This window comes from Myxine glutinosa, chromosome 6 (assembly GCF_964187855.1).
Source record: "Myxine glutinosa chromosome 6, kmMyxGlut1.1, whole genome shotgun sequence".
NCBI lineage: Eukaryota > Metazoa > Chordata > Myxini > Myxiniformes > Myxinidae > Myxine > Myxine glutinosa.
In genome coordinates, this window is record NC_136266.1 from 153548021 (window position 1) to 153570666 (window position 22646).

General features: G+C 44.8%; 1 protein-coding gene across 1 annotated transcript in view; it reads left to right on the forward strand.

Moving 5' to 3' along the window:
• The window catches only part of LOC137415565 (uncharacterized), a 76904-nt gene that overhangs the window by 39117 nt on the left and 15141 nt on the right, over positions 1–22646 (forward strand). The window contains exons 7-12 of the mRNA XM_068101162.2: positions 74–291; positions 1346–2167; positions 8978–9139; positions 12458–12728; positions 19062–19218; positions 19474–19556. Of these exons, the coding sequence (XP_067957263.2) occupies positions 74–291; positions 1346–2167; positions 8978–9139; positions 12458–12728; positions 19062–19218; positions 19474–19556 (1713 nt within the window). The remainder of the gene's footprint in view (positions 1–73; positions 292–1345; positions 2168–8977; positions 9140–12457; positions 12729–19061; positions 19219–19473; positions 19557–22646) is intronic.

Sequence of the window (22646 nt, forward strand, 5' to 3'; positions counted from 1 at the left end):
TGGGAGGGTGAGGGGTGGTGGGGTTGTGGCCTTGACCTATTTTACATTGATCTCTGCACTTTTTATTGAGCAGGTGCTGTCGAAGGGGAGCGAGGTGCATGGGACGTGGCAAGGCATCTCGCAGAGGCAGAGCTGGCCTTGAGGCGTCGTCATGGAGACCGTGCAGCCCTCGGCCGAGCTCACGGAAGTCTCGGCCTGGCTCTGGGTCGATGTGGGAGCTGGGACGGTGCGGCTCGGCACCTTAGGATTCAACTGCAGCTCGCGCTGGCTTGCCGGGACTCTGCAGCCGAGGTGAAATCGGGTGAAGTTGTGACGTCAAAATGGGAATTAAAATTTCAAAGTGTCATCTCGCATTCCATAACGTATCCTTGTTTATGCAATTAGATTTATATTTGGCTTTTATTTAAACATTTTAAAAGGGCTTTTCGAACATTTGTGAAAATTGTTGCTTTTTTGTTGATCCATGAGCTTTGTATCGGGCGTCTCATTGCTATGAAGTCACAGGTAGTGGTCCTCGAGAAAGGTGCTGTGCCCCTTGTTGTCCCCTTGCCTATTGCATGTGTCTGCACGTGTTAGGAAGTGTTTTATTAAATAATTGATGCAGAAATCACCTGTTGAATTCCATATCTTAGGTTGTCCTTTCTTCTCAGGTAGTATGAAAGGTATTCACGAGTCTCACACGCATGCGGGACAATTTCACATAAGATACGGGGTTTAAACATTTGAATTCTGTATCATTAGGCAAGCTCTCATGCCATTATGTCAACTAAGCTACTTTTGAATAACACTCAACCCAGAAAACCCAAACACCGTACTCGTACATGGCGTTCCATCAATCATCACTCATCCCCTGGAGCTTTTGGCATCATTGTCGTCTCGCCACGTTGTAGGTTCTTCACCTGTTTGTGACCATAAAACACCACATTATTGGTGTGTCAAAATATATTTTCTGTCGACCATCATCTTCATAATATAACAAAGATCTTCCACCGGTTCCTCCTTCATTTTTCCTCGTAAGCAAACTTTGTGCTCGTAGCATGGCGGATTCTCATTTTATTGCTGTGGTGCCGTGTTCCTTGTGGCATACCCTGATATCCATACCGTGTTTTTTGTGGTGCTCTGCTACCTTGTTTTAGCCTGACTCGAGTCTCTTGGTGGAAGAAGGAGGATTTGCTGAACGAGTTTGTTACTGTATCATGCTGTGAAAATCATTGTTATTTCTTAATGCCTCCATGTCTTTATTAAAATGCTCACAGTTAGGAAATCCTTACATCCTTCAGGTCACCTGACAATCTTTTTTTATTGATCTTTAGAATTAATAAGACTTGCTGTTTTTCTTTTGTAGGCCTCTGCCCATGGGAACTTGGCTGCAGCTTATCAGTATCTTGGCCATGTTGGCCTGGCTTTGAGCCATCGGACTCGTCATGTTACCCTGGTGGCCTCGCAGGGTCGCTTGGGTGGCCTGGCACGGGCCCTCGCTAATCTGGGTCAGCTTCTTACCAACCTGGGTCATCTATCCGCCGCAGCACGGGCTTTCACTCGCTGCCTGGCCCTTCCTGGCTGTAACGACGGAAGCGCGATTCGTTCTCGGGTTCTTTCAGGCCTCGGTTACACCTGCCTGAAGCTAGGCCGCCCAGCCGATGCTGCTGCGTGTTTTCGGAGAGTGCTGGCAGAAAGAGGAGAGAAACTGGGTGAGGGGGCTGGGAAAGACAAGGTGGGGATAAAAAAGGGCAATGTGGACTTGCAAAAAGAGAAGAATGTGGCCGAGCCAGTGAGTGAATTGGGTAAAAAAGAAAATGGGGATTGGAAGACAAGCAGGGCACAATATATGAAGCTGGATATGGATAAAGGAACAGCGGCAGGATTTAAGTGTTTTAATTCCGCAGTCATTGAAGGAAGCTCACCAGCATCAGAAGCTAGAGAAGGCGCAAGCGAGCAAAAGCAAAATGTGATAGAGCCAAAGGGGCAACGGCCGATGGAAGGAGGACGTCCACCGCTGGACCCAGCAGTGTTTTGCAACTTTAGTCTGGCTCTGTGGGCTTGTGGAGATGAGAAAGGTGCAGAGGAAGCGATGAAGAGGTTTCTGGAAGAGGCAAAAACTCGTGGAGACAGAGCACGAGGTTTGGGGAACCTTGGAGATCTGTGCTCTGCAAGAGGAGATTGGCAGGTAAGGCAGAAATACCTTTGTTTTTAACTGCAAACCTTACTACAAAGGGGTACAGTGAATGTATTTACCTCGACGAGTGCAAGTGGATGGAATTAAAAATGAAAGAAAATGTAAAAGCAAGATCTTTGATGTAAAAGAGACCCTTGGGTTTCTTCATTCTTGCATCACGTAACTGCTACCTGGGTTTATGGTTGTAAATACCTGCTAATATTTATAAATATTGCTGTCGTGTGAGTTGTTTAATTCTTATTAATTATTTGGCTTAACTTAAGCTTGACTTCAAAGGTCGTGGTTTCTCACATAGGGGACGTTGAACTTTAGAGCTTTAGCACGACTGTCACAAGATCCTTCAACTTTGTCACTCGACCGATGGCCGAGGTGGCTGGCAGGTGACCTCCGAACTTGTTTACTTAAAAATCTTGGAACATTCAATAAACATCAAAGTGTGATGAGCTTCTTGTCCTTGTGCAGGTCAACATCTCTTTGGCCATTCTCAGAAAGCTGCCTCAGTCCCGGTGAGTCTGACACTTCACTCGGGCAGATTGGCAGGGACTGAAAGCAACCATCTCTCTTCAGGACGGTCTCCCATATCACCTGCCCGTGATGTTAACTCAGCCTGGAAATTCTACCACAGAAACCTGCTCGCTCACCTGTGCACAAATTAATCCCATCTCGTCTTCAATTATCCTACCCCTCTTCCCACAGATGGTACACTGAATCCTGTGGTGAAGCAGTTGCTCTGAAAGAACTTACCTTGTCTTCCTGGAAGGCAAATACGACCAAAGGTAATGTCAGCTCATTCCACAAAGCCCACAAGTGTGTGTCCATTCTCAGGAGAGCCAAAAAACAGTGACTGTTCAATATCAAGACTGAACTTTCAAAATCGTCTCCTCGAAAGCCTGGTGGCACCTTATTAAGTCTGTCTCTGGTGTATGCTCCCCTTCCATCCTCTCCCTCTCTTCAAATGGCACCACAGCCGACTCCGCTCGTGAGAAGGCTGAATGCCTCAATTCTGTGTTTGTTTCCAAATGTTTGTGTTTGCTTCTCAACAATGGATGGAGGTCCTCAATGCCAAACAGGAAATCAGAGCTGTCTCACTTGACATATCACGTGCCTTCGATACGGTCTGGCACCCAGCTCTGCTCACCAAACTCTCCTCCTATGGTATCCATGGAAATCTCCACTCATGGCTTGCGGACTTCCTCTCTGGTCGTAGGCAACGTGTGGCCCTGAATGGATTTCTCTCATCTCCCCTTCCTGTTCTGGCTGGAGTTCCCCAAGGTAGTGTTCTGGGCCCTGTGCTATTTCTGGTCTTCATCAATGATCTCTCTGACTCTCTGGAAAATCCTCTCTATCTCTTTGCTGATGATTCCACTATCTGCCTCTCCATTCCTCATCCCTCAGATCGGCAGTCTGCAGCCTCCTCACTCTCTGCAGACCTGGACAAAATCACAGACTGGTCAAACAAGTGGAACATGTCTTTCAATCCTGACAAATCTCACACTCTTACAATGTCTCTCCGAAAGGACCGACTGGAAAACCCTCCCATCTACTTTCTCAACAATCCTCTCCAGGAAGTTCTGTCGCTCAAGCTTTTGGGTCTCACTATCTGCCATGATCTTTCTTGGGAAAACCACATTTCCAAGCTGGCCTCCAAAGCCAGTCGTCGACTGGGCATCCTCCTTCGTGCGAAGTCCTTCCTTGGCACACCTGAGCTCCTCACTGCATACAAGGCTTTCATCCGCAGCTCAATGGAATACTGTTCCCCCCTCTGGGCTAGTGCTCCTGCCTCACACCTAGCTCTGCTTCACGCTGTTGAGGCCAAAGCTTTCAGAATCATTGGAATCTCCTGCGATGAAATTAACTCCGAGGGCCTTTCACTCACTCACCACAGGCAGGTTGGTGGTCTTTCTGTCTTTTACCGACTCCTCTCCGGCCTTGCTCCCCTCGCTCTCTCTGTGCTCTGTCCCCCCAATATTCCTTCAGGTCGCACAAGATCTGCCTGTAACCCTCTTATGGTTAAACTGCCAAAATCTAGGCTCTCTGCTCACCTTCACTCTTTCATTCCCCTTTTCTCCCGCCGCTGGAACAAACTCCCCCACTCCCTTCAATCCCACTCCTCCCTCCAGGTCTTTAAAACAGCTGTTCACCACCATCTCTTATCTTCCTCCATCCAAAACGTTGATATTTTCTACCCCAGCTAATTCACCCCAGAGTCCTTGCAGTGTTCATATGTTTTATACCTCTCCCACCTCCCCCCAAGTCCTCCCGATGTCCCTGCTCTCAAATGTTGTATTTGTGTCCTTACCCCTCTCTCCCCATCTTGTCGGCCGCTCCCCTTGTTTTTTGTGTTTTGTGTGTCGGTTTGACTTTTTGTGTGATTAATGTTAGCTCTTTCACGAGCCTCGATCTTGTATTTAAAAAAAAAAAAAAAAAAAAAAAAAAAACGTTAAACACTTGGAATATGTCTTTCAATCCTGACAAATCTCACACTCACTATCTCTCTCTCCGAAAGGACCATCTGGTAGACCCTCCTATCTACTTTCTTAACAATCCTCTTGAGGAAGTTGTCATTCAAACTCTTGGGTCCCATTAACAGCCATGATCTTTTTTGGGCAAACTACATTTCAAAGTTGGCCTTCAAAGCAAGTCGCCAAATGTACATCCTCCATTGTGTAAAGTCCTTCCTTGGCACACTTGAACACACGGCTTTCACCTGCACCTTGATTAAGTACTGGTCCTCCCACTGGGCTGGCTCTCCTGGCTCACATCTGCCCAGCTTGACGTTGTGGAAACCAAGGCCTTCAAGATTATTGGATTTTCCTGCACTGAAGTTGTCTCTGTGCTGATCACTTCACCATTGCAGACAGGTTGGTGATCTCTCTGTTTCTGGTCTTGCACCCTCTGCTCTTTCCGTGCTCCCCCCCCACCCCCCCCCCCCCCCCCAACACCCCCGCCCCCCTCCATCCCCCAACCTCTCCTCCATGTTTCTGCAGAGCACACACGGTCCACCATAAACCCCTTTCTGGTGAAACAACCTTAGTCGGGGAAAGCTGCTCACCTCCACTCATTTGTTCCTCTTTTTCTCCTCCTACATTCATGGGGACCGCAAGGCTAACCCCCGCTCTTGCAGGGAAAATGGCCTTAAAATGCCTGTTGTTGCCTGTTGTTTCTCCTGCCTGTGGAATCGACCAATACATTGCCGAACAGTCACCCATAAAGAGTTTGTGAAAACGATCTTGGCTGCTTTAGATGGCTGTATCTCAGCTTATAATTTTCTTGGAGAGCTTCTTTTGGTGCCAAGGAAAGCTCTTTATAAAAAAGGAATATTTTCTATTTTAAGCAGAATAAAATTGAAAAAGTAAAATCTTGTTGGTCAAAGTCAACTTTGCTGTTTGACCCCAAAAGCGGCAGCAAATGAGATTGTGCTTCTACCCTTTCTGTCATACTTCCTGATGGTTCTCAAGGATCGTACCTTTCGCTTCAAATATTATCTGTAGTTCAAGAACTGTTTTGACACAGTGCATATCTTGTTCCAAATAAGACTTGGAATCCTCGTTACACCTGAATCACAGTTTGTAACCGGAAGTAGGAACACTCTTTGTTCTGTTGGTAAATGACCTTGTCATAATGTCCAACAAGAATGACCGCACTGTGGTCACAACCTGTGAAAAATTGGGGTAACCGGCCAATTGGGAAACGAGCATTTAAAAGCCTTTAAATGATGAGAACTCCGTACGATTGGGAAACACACATTTAATGCGTTATTAAAATAGTAACGACACCTCTCATCCATGACGGCCTCCACCACAGTTATAGCAGAACGAGATGATTTGTCACACGGTCACGGATTGTTTAACCCCAATTCCGCGCTGGTAAAAAATTACTTGACGTTATTTTTTTAGGGAGGCAGGTACCATGCGTGCTGGCAGGATTGATTAAACTAATAATTTTTATTCGACATTGATTAGATTTTTCAGGGTCTCTCATCATGAGTAACACTCGACCCAAACAAAGCCAATTGAAATCTGACACAACAACCCCGGGCAGTGTATAATCAGCAAAGGCTACAGGCCTCATATCATAGGCCTAAGCTATTTTAAGGAGATGTGTACCATGCGTGCTGACAGGCTAGATTAAACCTGACTAATATTTTTTATTCGACATATGATTAGTTTTTGGGGTTCCTCCTCAATACTCGACACAAGCAAAGCAAAACCCAATGGAAATCTGACGCAACAAATCCAGGAAGTGTATTAGTGGGGCGGCTTAGCCCAAATATTCAAAAGATTGTGCATTTGTGAAACAAGCACCAAATTTGGCACAAATGTACATTAATATGTTGCGACATTTTCAGATATGTGGCCCACTGAAATTCCGTAATTTTTTTTTTCAATTTTTTCAAATTTCGTCATTCAAATTTTTCGGGTGACACCGTCACAATTTCGGTCTTCGAGGCCGGCCGATAGCAAAGTGTGACCGGAAGGGACGAGGTTCTCCTGACCACGTGGCCCTCGATCTGGGAAGCGAGAGGCGTTCCATTAGTGGACGCGCCCTCACGCCGACTTTTGGGCGGCCCCGGCAGGCCGTTTGTTATTGACGTTCCGTGACAGGCCCCGCACCCCCACCTCCGGGCCGACCGGAAGCTTGTGCTGAGTACATCATACCTGAACAACTCAGTGAGGCAGAACACAGCAGTGCACACACACCAGGGTGACCCCTTCAGTGCATAAACCAATTAACCCTGTCCACTGCAGGGCATATAGAAATGAAGTTATTTTCTGCATATAATAATAATATAAGTTCAGTTCTATATAACAATTTCTGTTATCACCACTACCACTACAACTACCACTACTACAAGCTTTGTCTGGAATTTTGTGGACTAACAGACAAACAGACATACAGACAAGCTGGGATCAAAACATTACCTCCTTCCACCATTGAGTGTAGAGGTAAACATCATGGAAATTATATCATGCCCTAGATTTAATTAATGCTTACCCGTGTATTTGCTTCACTGGTTCACAAGGTCTTTTGCATACATGTAATTCAGACTCTCGTCTTCATTGCTGACCACACAATGTTCGCAACATATTAATGTACATTTGTGCCAAATTTGGTGCTTGTATCACAAAATGCACAATTCTTTTGAATATTTGGGCTAGCCGCCCACTATATCGGCCGGCCTCGAAGACCGAAATTGTGACGGTGTCACCCGAAAAATTTGAAATTACGAATTTGAAAAATTTGAAAAAAAAATTACGGAATTTCAAGTGGCCCAATATCTGAAAATGTTCGCAACATATTAATGTACATTTGTGCCAAATTTGGGTGCTTGTATCACAAAATGCACAACAGGTTTGCTATGCTGCTACACTATATAATCGGCAGAGGCCTACAGTTTTGATGCCTTAGGCCCACCAGAAAATCAAGATGGCGGCCATATTATTGTCCCCCGTTGCACCACGGAGCGAAAGGGGGACTATGGTTTTCCCCTCCGTCCGTTCGTGCATACATGCGTGTGTGCGTGCGTGCGTAAGCGAAGGACCGCATTCGAATTTGGTGTGTGGGTGCAACCCACGTCAAAATCCAAGATGGCCGCCGCCATGTATGTCTGATGCCATGTATGTCTGAACCTTGTGAGCGGAATATCTTGAAAAATAAGCGAAGTACCAACTTCTAATCTGGTGTGTGGGTGTATCTAGGCATAAGGAAGAACCCTATTGAAAATTGGGTCGCCACGTCAAAATCCAAGATGGCCGCCACGATATATATGTCTGAACCTTGTGAGCGAAATATCTTGAAAAATAAGCGAAGTACCAACTTCTAATCTGGTGTGTGGGTGTATCTAGGCATAAGGAAGAACTCTATTGAAAATTGGGTCGCCACGTCAAAATCCAAGATGGCCACCACCATATATATATCTGAACCTTGTGAGCGAAATATCTTGAAAAATAAACGAACTACTAACTTCTAATCTGGTGTGTGGGTGTATCTAGGCATAAGGAAGAACGCTATTGAAAATTGGGTCGCCACGTCAAAATCCAAGATGGCCGCCGCCATGTATGTCTGAACCTTGTGAGCGAAATATCATATCATAGCATGTTTTCTGCGTCTTCCACTTTGTCAACTCACATCACTTCCCCGACGGGGGACCTAGGCGTAACGCTTGTTTTGTGTGGGTGCCATGGTGGGTGGAGTCAAGCACCAAATGTGGGTGGGGTCTGACCAATGGGCGCACATTTCAAAAATCGTCCCCCAACAAGAACCACAACAACAGCAACAACAATCATGTGGAGCTCTTGTAGACCTGCGACTACACTGGAAAGTTTTGCCGCAAGATTTTCATGATGAATGATATGACGTGGGCACAAATGTCGCTGCTTACCAACCTGGAAGTAGGAAACGACAAAAACAAGAAAAGCCCCTCCATTTCATGGGCTGCCCTGCAATTAACTCATCGACAGACATAGAGGTAGATAGATCAATGTGGTTGATATATGATTTTTGTTTCACTCAAAGTATTTCAATCAGCGATAAGTGTTTCTGGATAAATCGTTTAGTTTTTTTGCGTGTACCTCGTAAAGAGAAATAGCCATGAAAAGAGGAAAGGGAAAATTAAGATTTACTTATTTATTTATTATCCAGCAGCTGCTATTGATTACTGCAAATGGGATCGCTCTAGGTATTAACCAAAGTACGAGTATGATTCAAGAATTTAAGACCGATGTATGAAGCTTTAGACATGGAAATGCATTCTTTATTCATGATTATAAATATAATTGATGAAAGTCTTCATTCGAACAGGGTGCTTTTGAATTGTACGAGAGACAGTTGTCTGAAGCACGAGCCGCAGACAGCCATGCGGATGAAGCTGCGGCCTATGCCGGTCTGGCGTCGGCTTGCCGAGCTCTGGGTCAGATGCAACAAGCACTTTCTCATCTCACTCTTCATCTACAAGCCTGTCAGGTTTGTGCCTTTTTTTTTTTTTTACTATACTGAAACGCAAAAGAAACTTACCACCTTTGAAACCTTTAAATATCAACAATAACACTGCGTGTAGTAAATGTGTGAACTTCTTTGTGGACAATAGTGTCCTCACTGTCAGACAAAACGGTCACAGATGGTCACTTGAACCTTCAATGGTCACTTCATAGCACAGCTGTTGAACAGCCGTTTTGACTGTCAGTGATTAGCCAAGGGGTACGGGATGATTTTAATGAGCTGCACGTGATGTCTTGATATTGGCTTTAAAAAGGCCAGTGCAAAATGGGCATTTCAATCAACATGCCACGATTGTCAAGGGATCAACGGCAGCGTGCCCTGGGCATGCTGCAAGGCGGACTGAGCTACCGTGAGGTGGCACGTCGCCTTGGCTGTTCACACCAGACGATATCGGCCCTGGTGGACAGAGATACCCTCCACAACTCTGCAGATGACAGACCTCGATCAGGGAGGCCAAGAGTCACCACTGCAAGGCAGGACAGGCAGATGGTCCGAAGTCACTTGCGGGATCGATTCCGTCCAGCATCCCGCACTGCGGCAGAAACTCCGGGGCGTGCAAACCCACGGATCTCCAATGATACTGCACAAAGACGACTGCATGACTATGGTCTGACTGCCAGAAGACCATACAGAGGCCCCCGTGATGACGGCTGCCCATCGCCGCAACCGACAGAGATGGTGCCAGCAGCATCAGCGGTGGACCTTGGCGCAGTGGAACGAGGTCGCTTTCAGCAATGAGTCAAGGTTCTGTGTGGACAGTCCTGATGGGCGTGAGCGTGTCTGGAGAAGAACTGGCGAGCGATATGCCGATTGTTGCGTGCGTCCGTGGTGACTCTTGGCCTCCCTGATCGAGGTCTGTCATCTGCAGAGTTGTGGAGGGTGTCTCTGTCCACCAGGGCCGATATCGTCTGGTGTGAACAGCCAAGGCGACGTGCCACCTCACGGTAGCTCAGTCCGCCTTGCAGCATGCCCAGGGCACGCTGCCGTTGATCCCTTGACAATCGTGGCATGTTGATTGAAATGCCCATTTTGCACTGGCCTTTTTAAAGCCAATATCAAGACATCACGTGCAGCTCATTAAAATCATCCCGTACCCCTTGGCTAATCACTGACAGTCAAAATGGCTGTTCAACAGCTGTGCTATGAAGTGACCATTGAAGGTTCAAGTGACCATCCGTGACCATTTTGTCTGACAGTGAGGATACTATTGTCCACAAATAAGTTCACACATTTACTACACGCAGTGTTATTGTTGATATTTAAAGGTTTCAAAGGTGGTAAGTTTCTTTTGCGTTTCAGTATATATTTATATTTGCAACAAACCAAAATGAAGAAGCTAATTCAATCTCAACTGAACTACCACTGAAAGCAAGCCATACTGGAATGGTGTGGAATATATTTTATTACCTCTGCCACCAAAGGTGGACGGAGGTTATATTTTAACGCCGTCTGTTTGGGAACAGGATATCTCAAAAAGTTGTGGATGGATTTGGATGACATTTGGTGTAGAGGTTCGGTGTGTGACAAGGACAAAATTATTAGATTTTGGTGAAGATGCAAATCCAGATCCAGGAATTTTAAAAGTCATTTTCAACATTGTGTGAAAAGGTAAAAACGGATATATAGCACGATATCTCAAAAAGTTATTGACAGATTTGGATGAAACTTGTTGAACAAGGTTGGGTGTGTGACAAGGACGAATTGAATCAATTTTGGTGAAGATGCAGATCCAGCCTATCAGAAGTAGGGGAGAGGCAGGTTAGTTGATACACTTTTCAGTTATGTTGGCCTATAATGAAGACTGTTAGCTCGTCAGGATTCATGAATTGTCCAAAAGAAATATCGGGGTCTTGTACATATCTGTGAAGCATGCCAGATCCGCTGCATTATCAAACTTGGAATGGTGGCTCACAAAAAAACTGTTTGTCAAACGTATCATCTGACCTGACCAAGTGGGTTAGTTGATACACCTTGGTAGGTTAGATGATACATCGATTTACATGGTATTTCTGCCAATGGTAACAAATTAGCATGCACATAATTACAGATACACATCAAACTAGGCTGCATACCATCATTTCTGTATAATATTTGTACTAATGGTATTTTCAGAGTCAATGAGCACTGTTAATTAAAGCTGTTTGTTTGTTATTTATTCAGTTGTATACCTGCTATGTATACATAGGTAATGTAAAGTATATCTAACAATAGGGCTAAAGGTTAGGTTAGAGAAAAAAGAAAGATCTGCCAAACAAATGAATCGGCAAGCATCAAATATCAGGAAAGGAACAAGATTCACAACTCAGATGGACACAACTCTTATATTCTAAAGATGTACAGTGTAGGCTGTATAGGCCTACATATATTATGATGTATGAAGCCCAGTTACAAATGGTTACCGTACAGCATTGTCTTGTAAAAAAAAAAAATGAATGGGTTAGTTGATACGCGTATCAACTAACCTACTCAAACTGTATCATCTAACTCATCCATGGGGTTTTTGCAACACATGTTGCCCACATGCTTATGTGTGTTATCCTGGCAATCAAAGCAGCATAGGCTGAAAGCCACTTTCCCAAGGTATAATCAACCAATGAGCTCCTGTGAAATCTATGTAGTATTATCACAATAAATGATCTTACCTTTTGTTGTTATTTTTACTCAGGAGGACACAAATCAGGTTTTTTTGGAGAATCACACCCTTTCTATGTCTGTAACTTCTTGACCTACTTATCAATGATATGTAATGCAACTAGCTAACAACAGAGGGCAGCATTTACACAAGTTTCATTTCTGAGGGCAAGGAGGAAGGTTGTATCAACTAACCTACTGTATCAACTAACCTGCCTCTCCCCTATGTGTTCTACCGAGTGCCGTTCTATGTTCACTTTGTTTTTCATGGATTTTCACCAGAATTAACAAGACAGAGGTGTAGAGGTGCACATTGGTCCTCAATCTGGCTCGGAGTACCTAAGCCAATCGGCTATCTCACAGTATTAAGGATTTCGTTGTGATTTTCAGGAATTCAAGGTAGTCTCAGGAAAATGGCAACATTACAATTGGATTTTCAGATTGTTGTTGTTACAGAATTACATTTTCCTGCTTGAAAATATCTTTGAACTTTTTTGTTTAATCTTCTCTTTAAGGAATTGATCGTTAATTGCGGCTGAGTTGTTGAGGATGTTGAACTATGTCACAATTTAAATGAGGCTTGATGCTTTGTTTCCCCATGGAGCTGTGCTGCAATCTTTATTAAGAAACCCCTTTCCCCTCTGCCTTCAGGAACTCAATGACCCAATGGCTGAGGCAAGGGCACAAGCACGGCTGGGCGCAGCTTATTCAGAGCTTGGCCGCCATTCGGCTGCCCTAACTTGCTTTTGTGAGCAGCTTGAGGCGGTGGAGAGGTATGAAAGGGAAAATAGTGGAAGGGAAGGAAAAACGGGGGAGAGATCCGCAGCCCTCGGGAACCTCGGACGTGCACGACTCTCCTTAGGACTTTGGGAACAAGCAGCCAAATGCTTCAGGGAGCAGCTTGAACAATTGGACAAAGATGGTGAGGACAAAGAAAGGCTGCTCACATGATATTGATTTCAAGCTATTGACTTGAACAGTCCTTTTGAACATCACTTGTTTACTTCCTACACTGTGTCCCTTAGATAGCCTCCTCAAGCTTTTCTCTATTCATGCTACTCTTATTCACTGAAGCGTAGTTAAGGGTGTGGCCTAGTTTGTATTTAAACAGTCTAGCAAGGGCAATACCTTGACACATGTGCTAGCTGTAATGAATGATGGAGAAGCCTTTGGTCAATATCAGGCTTTATTAAACTTGAATCAAGCAGGATCTAAGAAACAAATACAAATACCACGAGTATATTAAAGCTAACAGATTATGTATATTAAGCGAGGTAATACAATCAAGCCATCTCACAGAGTACTATCTCAATCTTACCAGCATGAACCATTGTCTGACCAGCTCACAGCAGGCTAAGTCTTGCCCGAGCATCCGCGTGGCTAGAACTTAAATAGCCTCAAGTCCCTTGCGGTCGGTCGACACCTTCAACTGCTCTTCTTCACAATCACCACAATCTTCCCCACTGGAAAAATGAGACTCCTACTAGTAGCAAATCAGTCAATCTAAATAATAATATTCGATAAATGTCAAACTAAACGACACCAGGATGGTGTCAACTACAAAGCAGAATATCAACAATCTAAAACAAATTACATATTCAAACAATTCGGAGGTCAGCAACACTGACCACTTCATGTTCGGTAGATCTCCGGCTCAGGAGTATGTGGAGTATGCTCTACCTCCTCTTGAGACATCTCCTCGATTGTCTGGACATATAGATGGACGTAGCAATACAGGTCCTGGTTCTGACAACCAGGTCGGTAACGAGTGTCCACTAGAACTCCAATGATGATAGGAGGGAGAACAGCCGTTCATGCGGGGTTACGTTAGTGGCCGTTCACAATAAAGACCGGACAGGATGTAGCGCGTCAGGCAGCACCATTTCCCACTGGCCGACCGAAAGATCACGTGATTTGAGAACGCATCGATACAGCACGCCAGATTACCCCGTTGTAACGTTCAACGAGCCCATTGCCTTTCAGGATTATAGCTGGTTGTTCGACTGGAGGCTATACCTCGTTCCTGAAGGAATTGTTTTGTCTCTCGAGACATGAAAGCGGCTCCCCGATCTGAATGAATATACGCTGGACAACCAAACACCGTGAATAACTCAGAGAGACATTTAATCACTGAATTTGAAGAGATCTCTCCACAATAAAAGGCAAATGGAAAGCGTGAGTACTCATCTAAAGTGGTGAGCATGTAACGTTTAGAGGTGGCCGTCGGGAGTGGACCTTTAAAATCAATGTTCAGATGCTCCCACGGCTGGGTGGCCTTGATCAAAACCCCTTGATGCGGTTTATGAAACTGTGGTTTCAGTTGGGCGCAAACAGGACAAGAACAACAGACTCACTTTACGTCCTCAACGGAATAGGGAAGATTTCGACATTGTACAAAATGAGTCAGGCGAGCGATTCCTGGATGACAAAGCAAATCATGCAGTTCCTGCAATCCCCTCTCGGATCCCACGGTCGCACAGAAAGCACGAGAAAAATGCATCAGTGGCTACATTGTCCTTGCCAGGGCGATATACGATGTCGTAGCCGAATTCCGCAAGCTCTATACGCCACCTAGCGATTTTCTCATTCTTTATTTTCTGGGAATGTTGACCCTCGAACATAAAAGCCACAGATCGCTGGTCTGTGATCAAACGACAATATTTTCCGAGAAGAAAGTGTTTCCACTTACGCAAGGCCTCCACGATGGCGTAAGCCTCTTTCTCAACAGACGAGTGGCGCCTCTCACTATGTGATAACGTTCTGGAGAAGAAGGCCACGGGTCGGCCCGACTGATTCAAAGTAGCCGTGATTGCATACTCGGAGGCGTCGGTCTCAACAACGAAGGGCACACTGTCGTCAATTGACATTACATTTCCAATATCCGCTTGAGCAATACCGTTAATCAAATTGTGAAAAGCCATTTTGGCAGCTGAAGACAGCGGAAAATTTTTGCTTTCAACCAGGGGACGAATTTTCTCAGAATACTTCGGGATATATTTGGAATAATATGCGAACAGCCCCAGGGTTTGTCTCAGTGCGGCTAAGTCACGAGGAGGTGGCATTTCCAATAGAGGTTGCAAATGTGGCATGTCAGGACGAATCAAGCCTTCTGAAAAGGTATATCCCAAAAGATTGATAGTTTTAGTTGAGAACGTGCATTTGTCAGCATTGAGAGTCAGTTTGTACTTGCGAGCTACTTCCGTAAATCGTTTGAAGTTACCCGTCATGCTCGTTCTGTGTTCATCCACATACAGTGACATTTTCCACATAAACAAAGGTGTCTTTGAGATTCTCTCGAGATACTATCTCGTCGATTGCTCGTTGGAAGCACGCGACTCCGTTTGTTACCCCGAAGGGTACACAACAAAACTGATAAAGTCGCTGACCAGACTCGAATGCCGTGTACAGTTTATCAGACTCTCGGATTGGGATTTGATGATAGGCACTGCGCTAACCCAATGTACTAAATACTTGATATTTAGCCACTTCTCCTGCCATTTCGTCCATACGTGGCAATGGGTATGCGTCTAAGTTGCGTAAACCGATTAATGGTTTGGGAATAGTCTATCACCATCCGTTTCCGGTGATTAGCGCTGGTCGTCACCAATACCTGGGCCCACCACAGCGATTCGCTCAGCTCAATAATACCTTCGGTGAGAAGTTTCCTGGTTTTCATCTATCTATAATTCCAGTAATCTCTGTGTGTTTGTTTGTACGTTTGTTTGTCTGTGACCGCTGTTTCTCGACAACCACGGGTCCGATATACTTGAAACTTGCCAGGTATATTGCTGGGGACCCGAGGATGTGCCTTTTCAAGGTTTCATATTAATCGGACAATTACTTACCGAGCTATGTCCAAAAAACGATTCAACCAATCAGAGAGCAGCGAGCTATCGCGTGTGCCGAACGTGGCGGACACACTCTGCCTCGGATGGCACATTTGAGAGCGTATTCATTTATTTCACGTTTGCAAACTATGTTGGCGCTATGTTGGCGTTAAACTATGTTTTAAAACTAATAAAAACCCCGGGGGGATTGTCACTGTACTCGCAAGCCGTTCGCCGTTCGCTTTGGCGTTGCGAATGGACCAAAACATTTCATGCACCAAACCATTTCATGTAAAGCGTTCGTCGTTCGCTTTGGCGTTGCGAATGGACCAAAACATTTCATGGACCAAACCATTTCATGTAAATAGAGGGGGGGATATAATTTTAGATATAGATATAGTACGGGCATGCCCTAGTAGCAACAAACTTCGCATCGTCCTGGGTGAGTCGTCTTGACTTCACAGCGATCGGTTTACAATCCGCAGTTAGGTTGGTAAACAGCGATGGCGGGGCGACGACGACCTTTTCCAGACGGCAGACTGAGAAGGTGGGGTTAGTACCCCCAAAATGCATATTTAAATCAGCATGCCTTCACAAAAAATCATGGCCCAAGAGTAGATCAGCACATAAGTCTCTCAGAACCATCAGTTTCACATCTTGTACTTAGTCTCATTAGTTCCTAGTTCCACAACACAATATCCCCTTATCTCTTGATGTAAAGATGATGATGCCATATGCACCGTTTTCCCCATGGGGAAGATCGGCCAAGCATGGCACTTCACCAACGCAGCATTCGCGTAGCTGTCCGAACTCCCCGTGCCGATTAGCGCATCGGTGACCTCACCATTCACCGTGATCTTGACCACCGCTAGACTACTGGACTGTAGGGCGAAATATCGCTCTATCGTGCTCTGTTTCCGCCAGACGTAGCACTTTGCATTCAGGTGAAAGAGTTCAATTTTCAACTCATCAGACCACAGAATATTTTGCCTCGTGCTCTTAGAGTCTTTCATGTGCCTTTTTGCAAACCCCATGCATGCTGCCATGTGCCTTTTCTCAGGAGTGGCTTCCGTCTGGCCACTCTCCCATAAAGCCGAGATTTGTGAAGTGCTGCAGAGACTGTTGTCCTTCCGGCAGGTTTTCCCATCTCAGCCAAGACAACACAACAACATGCATTTTAAGGCCATTTTCCCTGCTAGAGCGGGGGTTAGCCTTGCGGTCCCCATGACAATCTTCTCCATTTTGCCCTATTTTCTGAATCTCCCCTTGTTAACCCCCTTGCCCACATTTCTTCTTCCACCATCTTTAGCCAAGTCTTTCTCGGTCTTCCCCATCCTCTACTTCCTTCTACATTCATTTCCATCACTCTTCTCAACCAGCCACTTTCATCCTTCCTCAACACATGACCAAACCATCTCAACCTGTTCCTCTTCACAGCATCCATCACAGGCTCTATTCCCATCATCTTTCGCAATTCATCATTTGTCTTCCTCTCTCTCAACGATACTCCGCACAACCACCGAGCCATTCGCATTTCCACCCTTTCCAGCCTTCATTGCTGCTCTACATTCATTACCCATGTCTCGCTCCCATAAATCATAACACTTCTCACACATGCAGCATACACCTTTCCCTTCAGCTTCAACGACACTCCCCTCCTCCTCAGCACGCCACTCAGTTCCCGAAACTTCTTCCATGCACATCTCACTCTCGCAACCGTTGCCGAGTCTGATCCACCTTCTCCATTCAGCATGTCTCCGAGGTAGCAAAATGTTTTCACACCTTCCAGCTTCACGCCGTCTCCAAGATCCAACTCAACATTTCCTCCATCTGCAGCTCCCTCTGTGCACACCTTACATTTGAATGTAGCTGCCACACTGGTTAATGACCCTCTCAGACCACTACATTTTTGATGAATCCACTCAGCGCACATTGTACATTGAATGGAGTTCACTCCGACACCCTTCCTGCACACAGCACATGGCCACTTCTCAGTTCTTTCCACCTCACCACATGCTTTACCACTTGCCATCACCTTCGTCTTTCCGATATTCACCTTCAGACCTTTTGTCTCCATACATTCCTTCCACTTGTTCATCTTTTCCTTCAGTCCATCCATACTTTCCGCAATCAACACCAGATCATCTGCATACAACAACTCCCACGGTAAACCCTCCTTTACGTTCCGAGCCAGCACCTCCATCACAGCTACAAATAGTAGTGGACTTAGTACCGACCCCTGATGCACTCCCACCTTCACCTCAAACTCAGCACTGTTCCCGTCCTTCGTCCTTACAGCTGTGCGCGCTCTTTTGTACATTGCCATCACTATCTCAGCCAAGGAACTCTGTATTTCTGTCAGAGTGGTTCTTGGTCACTGAATTCAAGGGGTGTGAATACTTTCTGAAGGCACTGTATATATTATAGCACAGCACAACACGGTGTTCAAATACATTGGGTGTGCCTCATGGTACAATGTCTTTTAGGTTGAGATCTTTTTTGAGTTTGATAGGTTGAGTGCGTTTTTATTATTTTAACTTGGTTCAGCCCATTTAACTCCCTCGTTTTATCCATGTCCAAGCAAGACCACGTGAAGAAGTTTTGATTGTTATAAAACTTTATCCTGGCAACAATAAAATCTTTCTTAACAAACAAGAAGGAAGCAAAGATTAAATGTCAACACAAACATGCAAAAAAATGAATGTAAAATGGTTCCTAAAGGAAAATCAAACACCTAGATGCCGATGGCCACAGATGACTTACAAAGAAATGGCTAAACACTGTGTCGTACAGTACCACCATCTCTCTAACAGGAAGACGGCAGCTGTGTCTCTCTCTACTGATCTGGTAATGATTAGACTCTGCTCTGATAAATGGAACATGTCCTTCAATCTTCAAAACTTCAAGGAAAATCCCACACTCTCACCTTATCGCTTTGGAATGATCATTAAACGAACCCACCTGATACATTTCCTTCGTCATCCACTGGAAGAAGTTCAGTCTCTTGAACTTCTGGACCTCACCATCAACCATAGCCTTTCTTTGACCGACCACATAGACTCTGTGGAATCGAATACAACATAACCTCAACTTTATTGACATCTCCCATGAAGAGGCCAAAGCCCAAGGCCTGTTCTTCCATTGCCAAGTCCTCTGTTTTTAACGCCCCTCCTATAATCTAATTCTCGCTGTTCTCTCTGCTTTACAATCCTCCCAAGCTCTTCCAGGATGGGTTCTTACATTAACGCTTTCCTGCATTATTATAAATGTGAATACATTTTGAAGGACATGAAGAAGATACTTGGATGTTGGGCAAATATTTGTGCATGTCGAACAGAAATGTCTCTTACTCCTACCTAATACAAACAGACCCAAGTTGAACAATTAGCTATCGTATAATTGCTGCCCATTTTTGTTTTTAATCACAGATCTGGCACAGCAGAGAGGACAAATAAACGAGGATAACACCAGGAGACATTTGTCTCTTCAAGGGCAAAGCATGCGAAGAACAGGAAGTCTTCAAGGACCAAACGAGAGGATGAGTGAGAAAGCGAGAGCGTACAGGGGCCTTGCCTGTGCCCTCAGGTTTGTTGGTCAAATTGTGGTTTTTTTTTTTTCTGACATTTTCCTTTGCAGTCTCTTATTACGTCCATTTTTTCCACCTTTTTTCATTGTACTCATCCCAAGCCATATTGAAAGAGGCTTTTTCAAGATTAATTGTGATTTTGTGAGCAAGGAGCACTCGATTGAATTTCAAGCCAAATTGTATTGGTCGTTTCCCTCTCTTCCTTTTGAGGGTATATTTTGTCATATATGTGTCTTTATTTCCATTTTCCTCAGATCTATGGGACATGAAGAAGAGGCTCAAGTGGTGCTGTCTGATTGGTTGGCTACTAACCATAGCTATGCTAATCAATCACAAGGTATATGGGAGCAGGTGAAAGTCATAAGATGTAACTAGAACGGCACTCGGTAGAGCGCGTACCTCCGCCAGGCTGAACAGTTTTTGTTGTATCCCAATGATAGGCCGGATCAGGATTCGGACCTGAACCAAAATCTAATCGGCTTGTTCTTGTCACCTAACCAACTCATCCACCTAGTTTAGCCATAAGTCATATCATAACTTTTTAAAATATCATGTTATATATCGTTTTTTGCCCGATCCCTCAATGGTGAAGAATCACTTTTTAAAAATTGAATAATTCTCGTATTCGAATCCATAATCAGATCTTCACCAAAATCAAATTGATTCGTCCTTGTCACACATCCAATCGATCCACCAAGTTTCGTCCAAATCCATCCATAACCTTTTGAGATATCCTGCTATGTATCGCTTTATGCCCTATCTCCCAATGGTGAAGAATCACTTTAAAAATTCGAGTAGCCGAATCCGGATCTTCACCAAAATCTAATCATTTCATCCGTGTCACATACACTTCATCTCTGCACAATTTTGTCACATACACAATTTCGTCCGAATCTGTCCACAACTTTTTGAGACATCTTGATCACTGACAGACAAACAAACAGACAGAGCGACAGGGGTGAAAACATAACCTCCATCCACCTTCGGAGGTAATAATAATAATAATAATAATAATAATAATAATAATATAATTAATATCTAGAGTTACCAGCAAGGATTTCATGCAGTAGCAGTCGTTCTTTCCTCTTTTCCCCCCAACTGTGGAACAAACTTCCACATCCTCTTCAATCTCGTTCTTCCCTCCAGGGCTTCAAGCCAGCTAGCTGTTCACCACCATCTCGGATCATCCCAAATCCAAATCCATACTTTTTCTACCCTCAGTAACCCTTCCCAAAGCCCAACAGTTCTCCCTTTACTTTGTCCCTCTACCCTGCTGTTGTTGTCCTCTCTTCAAATTTGTTATCTCACAACCACCATGCTGTAACATCATAAGTACCAAGGTGTCTCAGTGGTCCAGACTTTCGTTCAAACTGCTTGAACCCCTGGGCCATACTAAGAACAGGTTACAATTCATCATAAGCAAAAGGCCAATGGCAAATTCAACCAGACCCCACTATGAAGAAAAGATTTTGAATTTGAACCAGAGGTGAGTGAGGATAAGGAAGAAGATGACAATTTAAAATCCCGAGCACTCTGATGACAATGTTGAGAACAAGCGTTACGCCTAGGTCCCCCATCGGTGAAGTGATGAGTTGACAAAGTGGAAGACGCAAGGCGGCCATCTTGGATTTTGACGTGGCAATCCAATTTTCAATAGCGTTCTCCCTTATGCGTAGATACACCCACACACCAGATTAGAAGTTGGTACTTCGCTTATTTTTCAAGATATTCCGCTTACAAGGTTCAGACATACATGGCGGTGGCCATCTTGGATTTTGACATGGCGACCCAATTTTCAATAGTGTTCTTCCTTATGCGTAGATACACCCACACACCAGATTAGAAGCTTGTAGTTCGTTTATCTTTCAGGATATTTCGCTCACAAGGTTCAGACATATATATGGTGGTGGCCATCTTGGATTTTGACGTGGTGACCCAATTTTCAATAGCGTTCTTCCTTATGCCTAGATACACCCACACACCAGATTAGAAGTTGGTACTTCGCTTATTTTTCTAGATATTCCGCTTACAAGGTTCAGACATAAATGGCGTCAGACATACATGGCGGCGGCCATCTTGGATTTTGATGTGGGGTGCACCCACACACCAAATTATAAATCGGTCCTTCGCTTACGCACGCACGCATGGACACGGACAGAGGGGAAAGCCATAGTCCCCCTTTCGCTCCGCGGTGTGACGGAGGACAATAATGATTGAGAGCAAAGGCTGCACTCCCCAACCAGCCACCTTCCTCAAAGTGCCGTTGACACCTTGACACACCTGTTTCTGGTGTATGCTTCCCCTCCACCGCCATCACCACAAAAGCCTCACCGCAAACTCCGCTCGAGACAAACCACAATGTCCCAAGTCAGTGTTTGCCTTTAAAATCTCATGTCCCAAACAATCCCACTTTGTCCCCATATTACAGTCTCACACCAATTACGGACTAGTCTTTGCCATCCGACAAGGCAGAGAAGGTTTTGTCCAGCCTCGAGCATGTATCGTCGAAAGGCCCAGTTGGCATAATTGGCTGTTTTCTCCAGTTTTGCTCTGCTGTTGTTGCTTCTCCTCTGTCTGAGCTATTCAACATGCCCTTCTCATTTGGCCACTTTCCATCTGCCCTGGAGATCGGCTAACCTCACTTAATATTCACAAGAACAGATCCTCCTCACTACAAGCCAGTAAGCTTACTCCCAATAAAAAGCAGTCATGGTATCCATCATCGCTACTTGCATCGTTCTTCCTCTTTTCAAACAGCCTGATCTCTAACCATTGGTTTGGATTTCATCTTCTCTGCAATAGTCTGAGGAGTTCAAGACCATTTCAAAGATATCAAAAAAAGAGGTCTGAACCATCTCACTAGACATATATCAGGCGTTGGACACAATCTGGCATCCTGATATGCTTGCCAAGCTCGATGCTTGAGCCAATTCCTATTCCTCAACTACATAAACGACCTCTCCAATGATGTGAAAAACGCTCTCCTCCTTTTTGAATGCTACCCCATATCCCACTGGCAGGCAGATGGCAGCTGCGTCAAAATGGTTTGACAAATGTAGTAAATCTTTCAACCCGGTTAAATGTGACTGTCTCACTCTGACACACCGGAAAATTCAGAAGAAGTCTATTTCCATGGTCAGCCACTGGAACAGGTTCAGTCTGTTGAATTTCTCAGCCTCACCATGAACCACGATCTCTCCTGGGTGGAGAACATAGGAAAGCTGGCCTCCAAACCAGCTGGGCATCCTCTGTTGCTTAAATTTGTCATTCCTTCAAAAATCAGACCTACTCAGCCTAGATACAAGGCCTTTGTCTCTAACTCAATGGAATACCATTCTTTCTTCTGGGCTAGAACCCACGCATCACCAACTGTCTTCCTGGATTCTATCGAGTACAAGTCTCTCAACATTAATGACATCTCCATCAA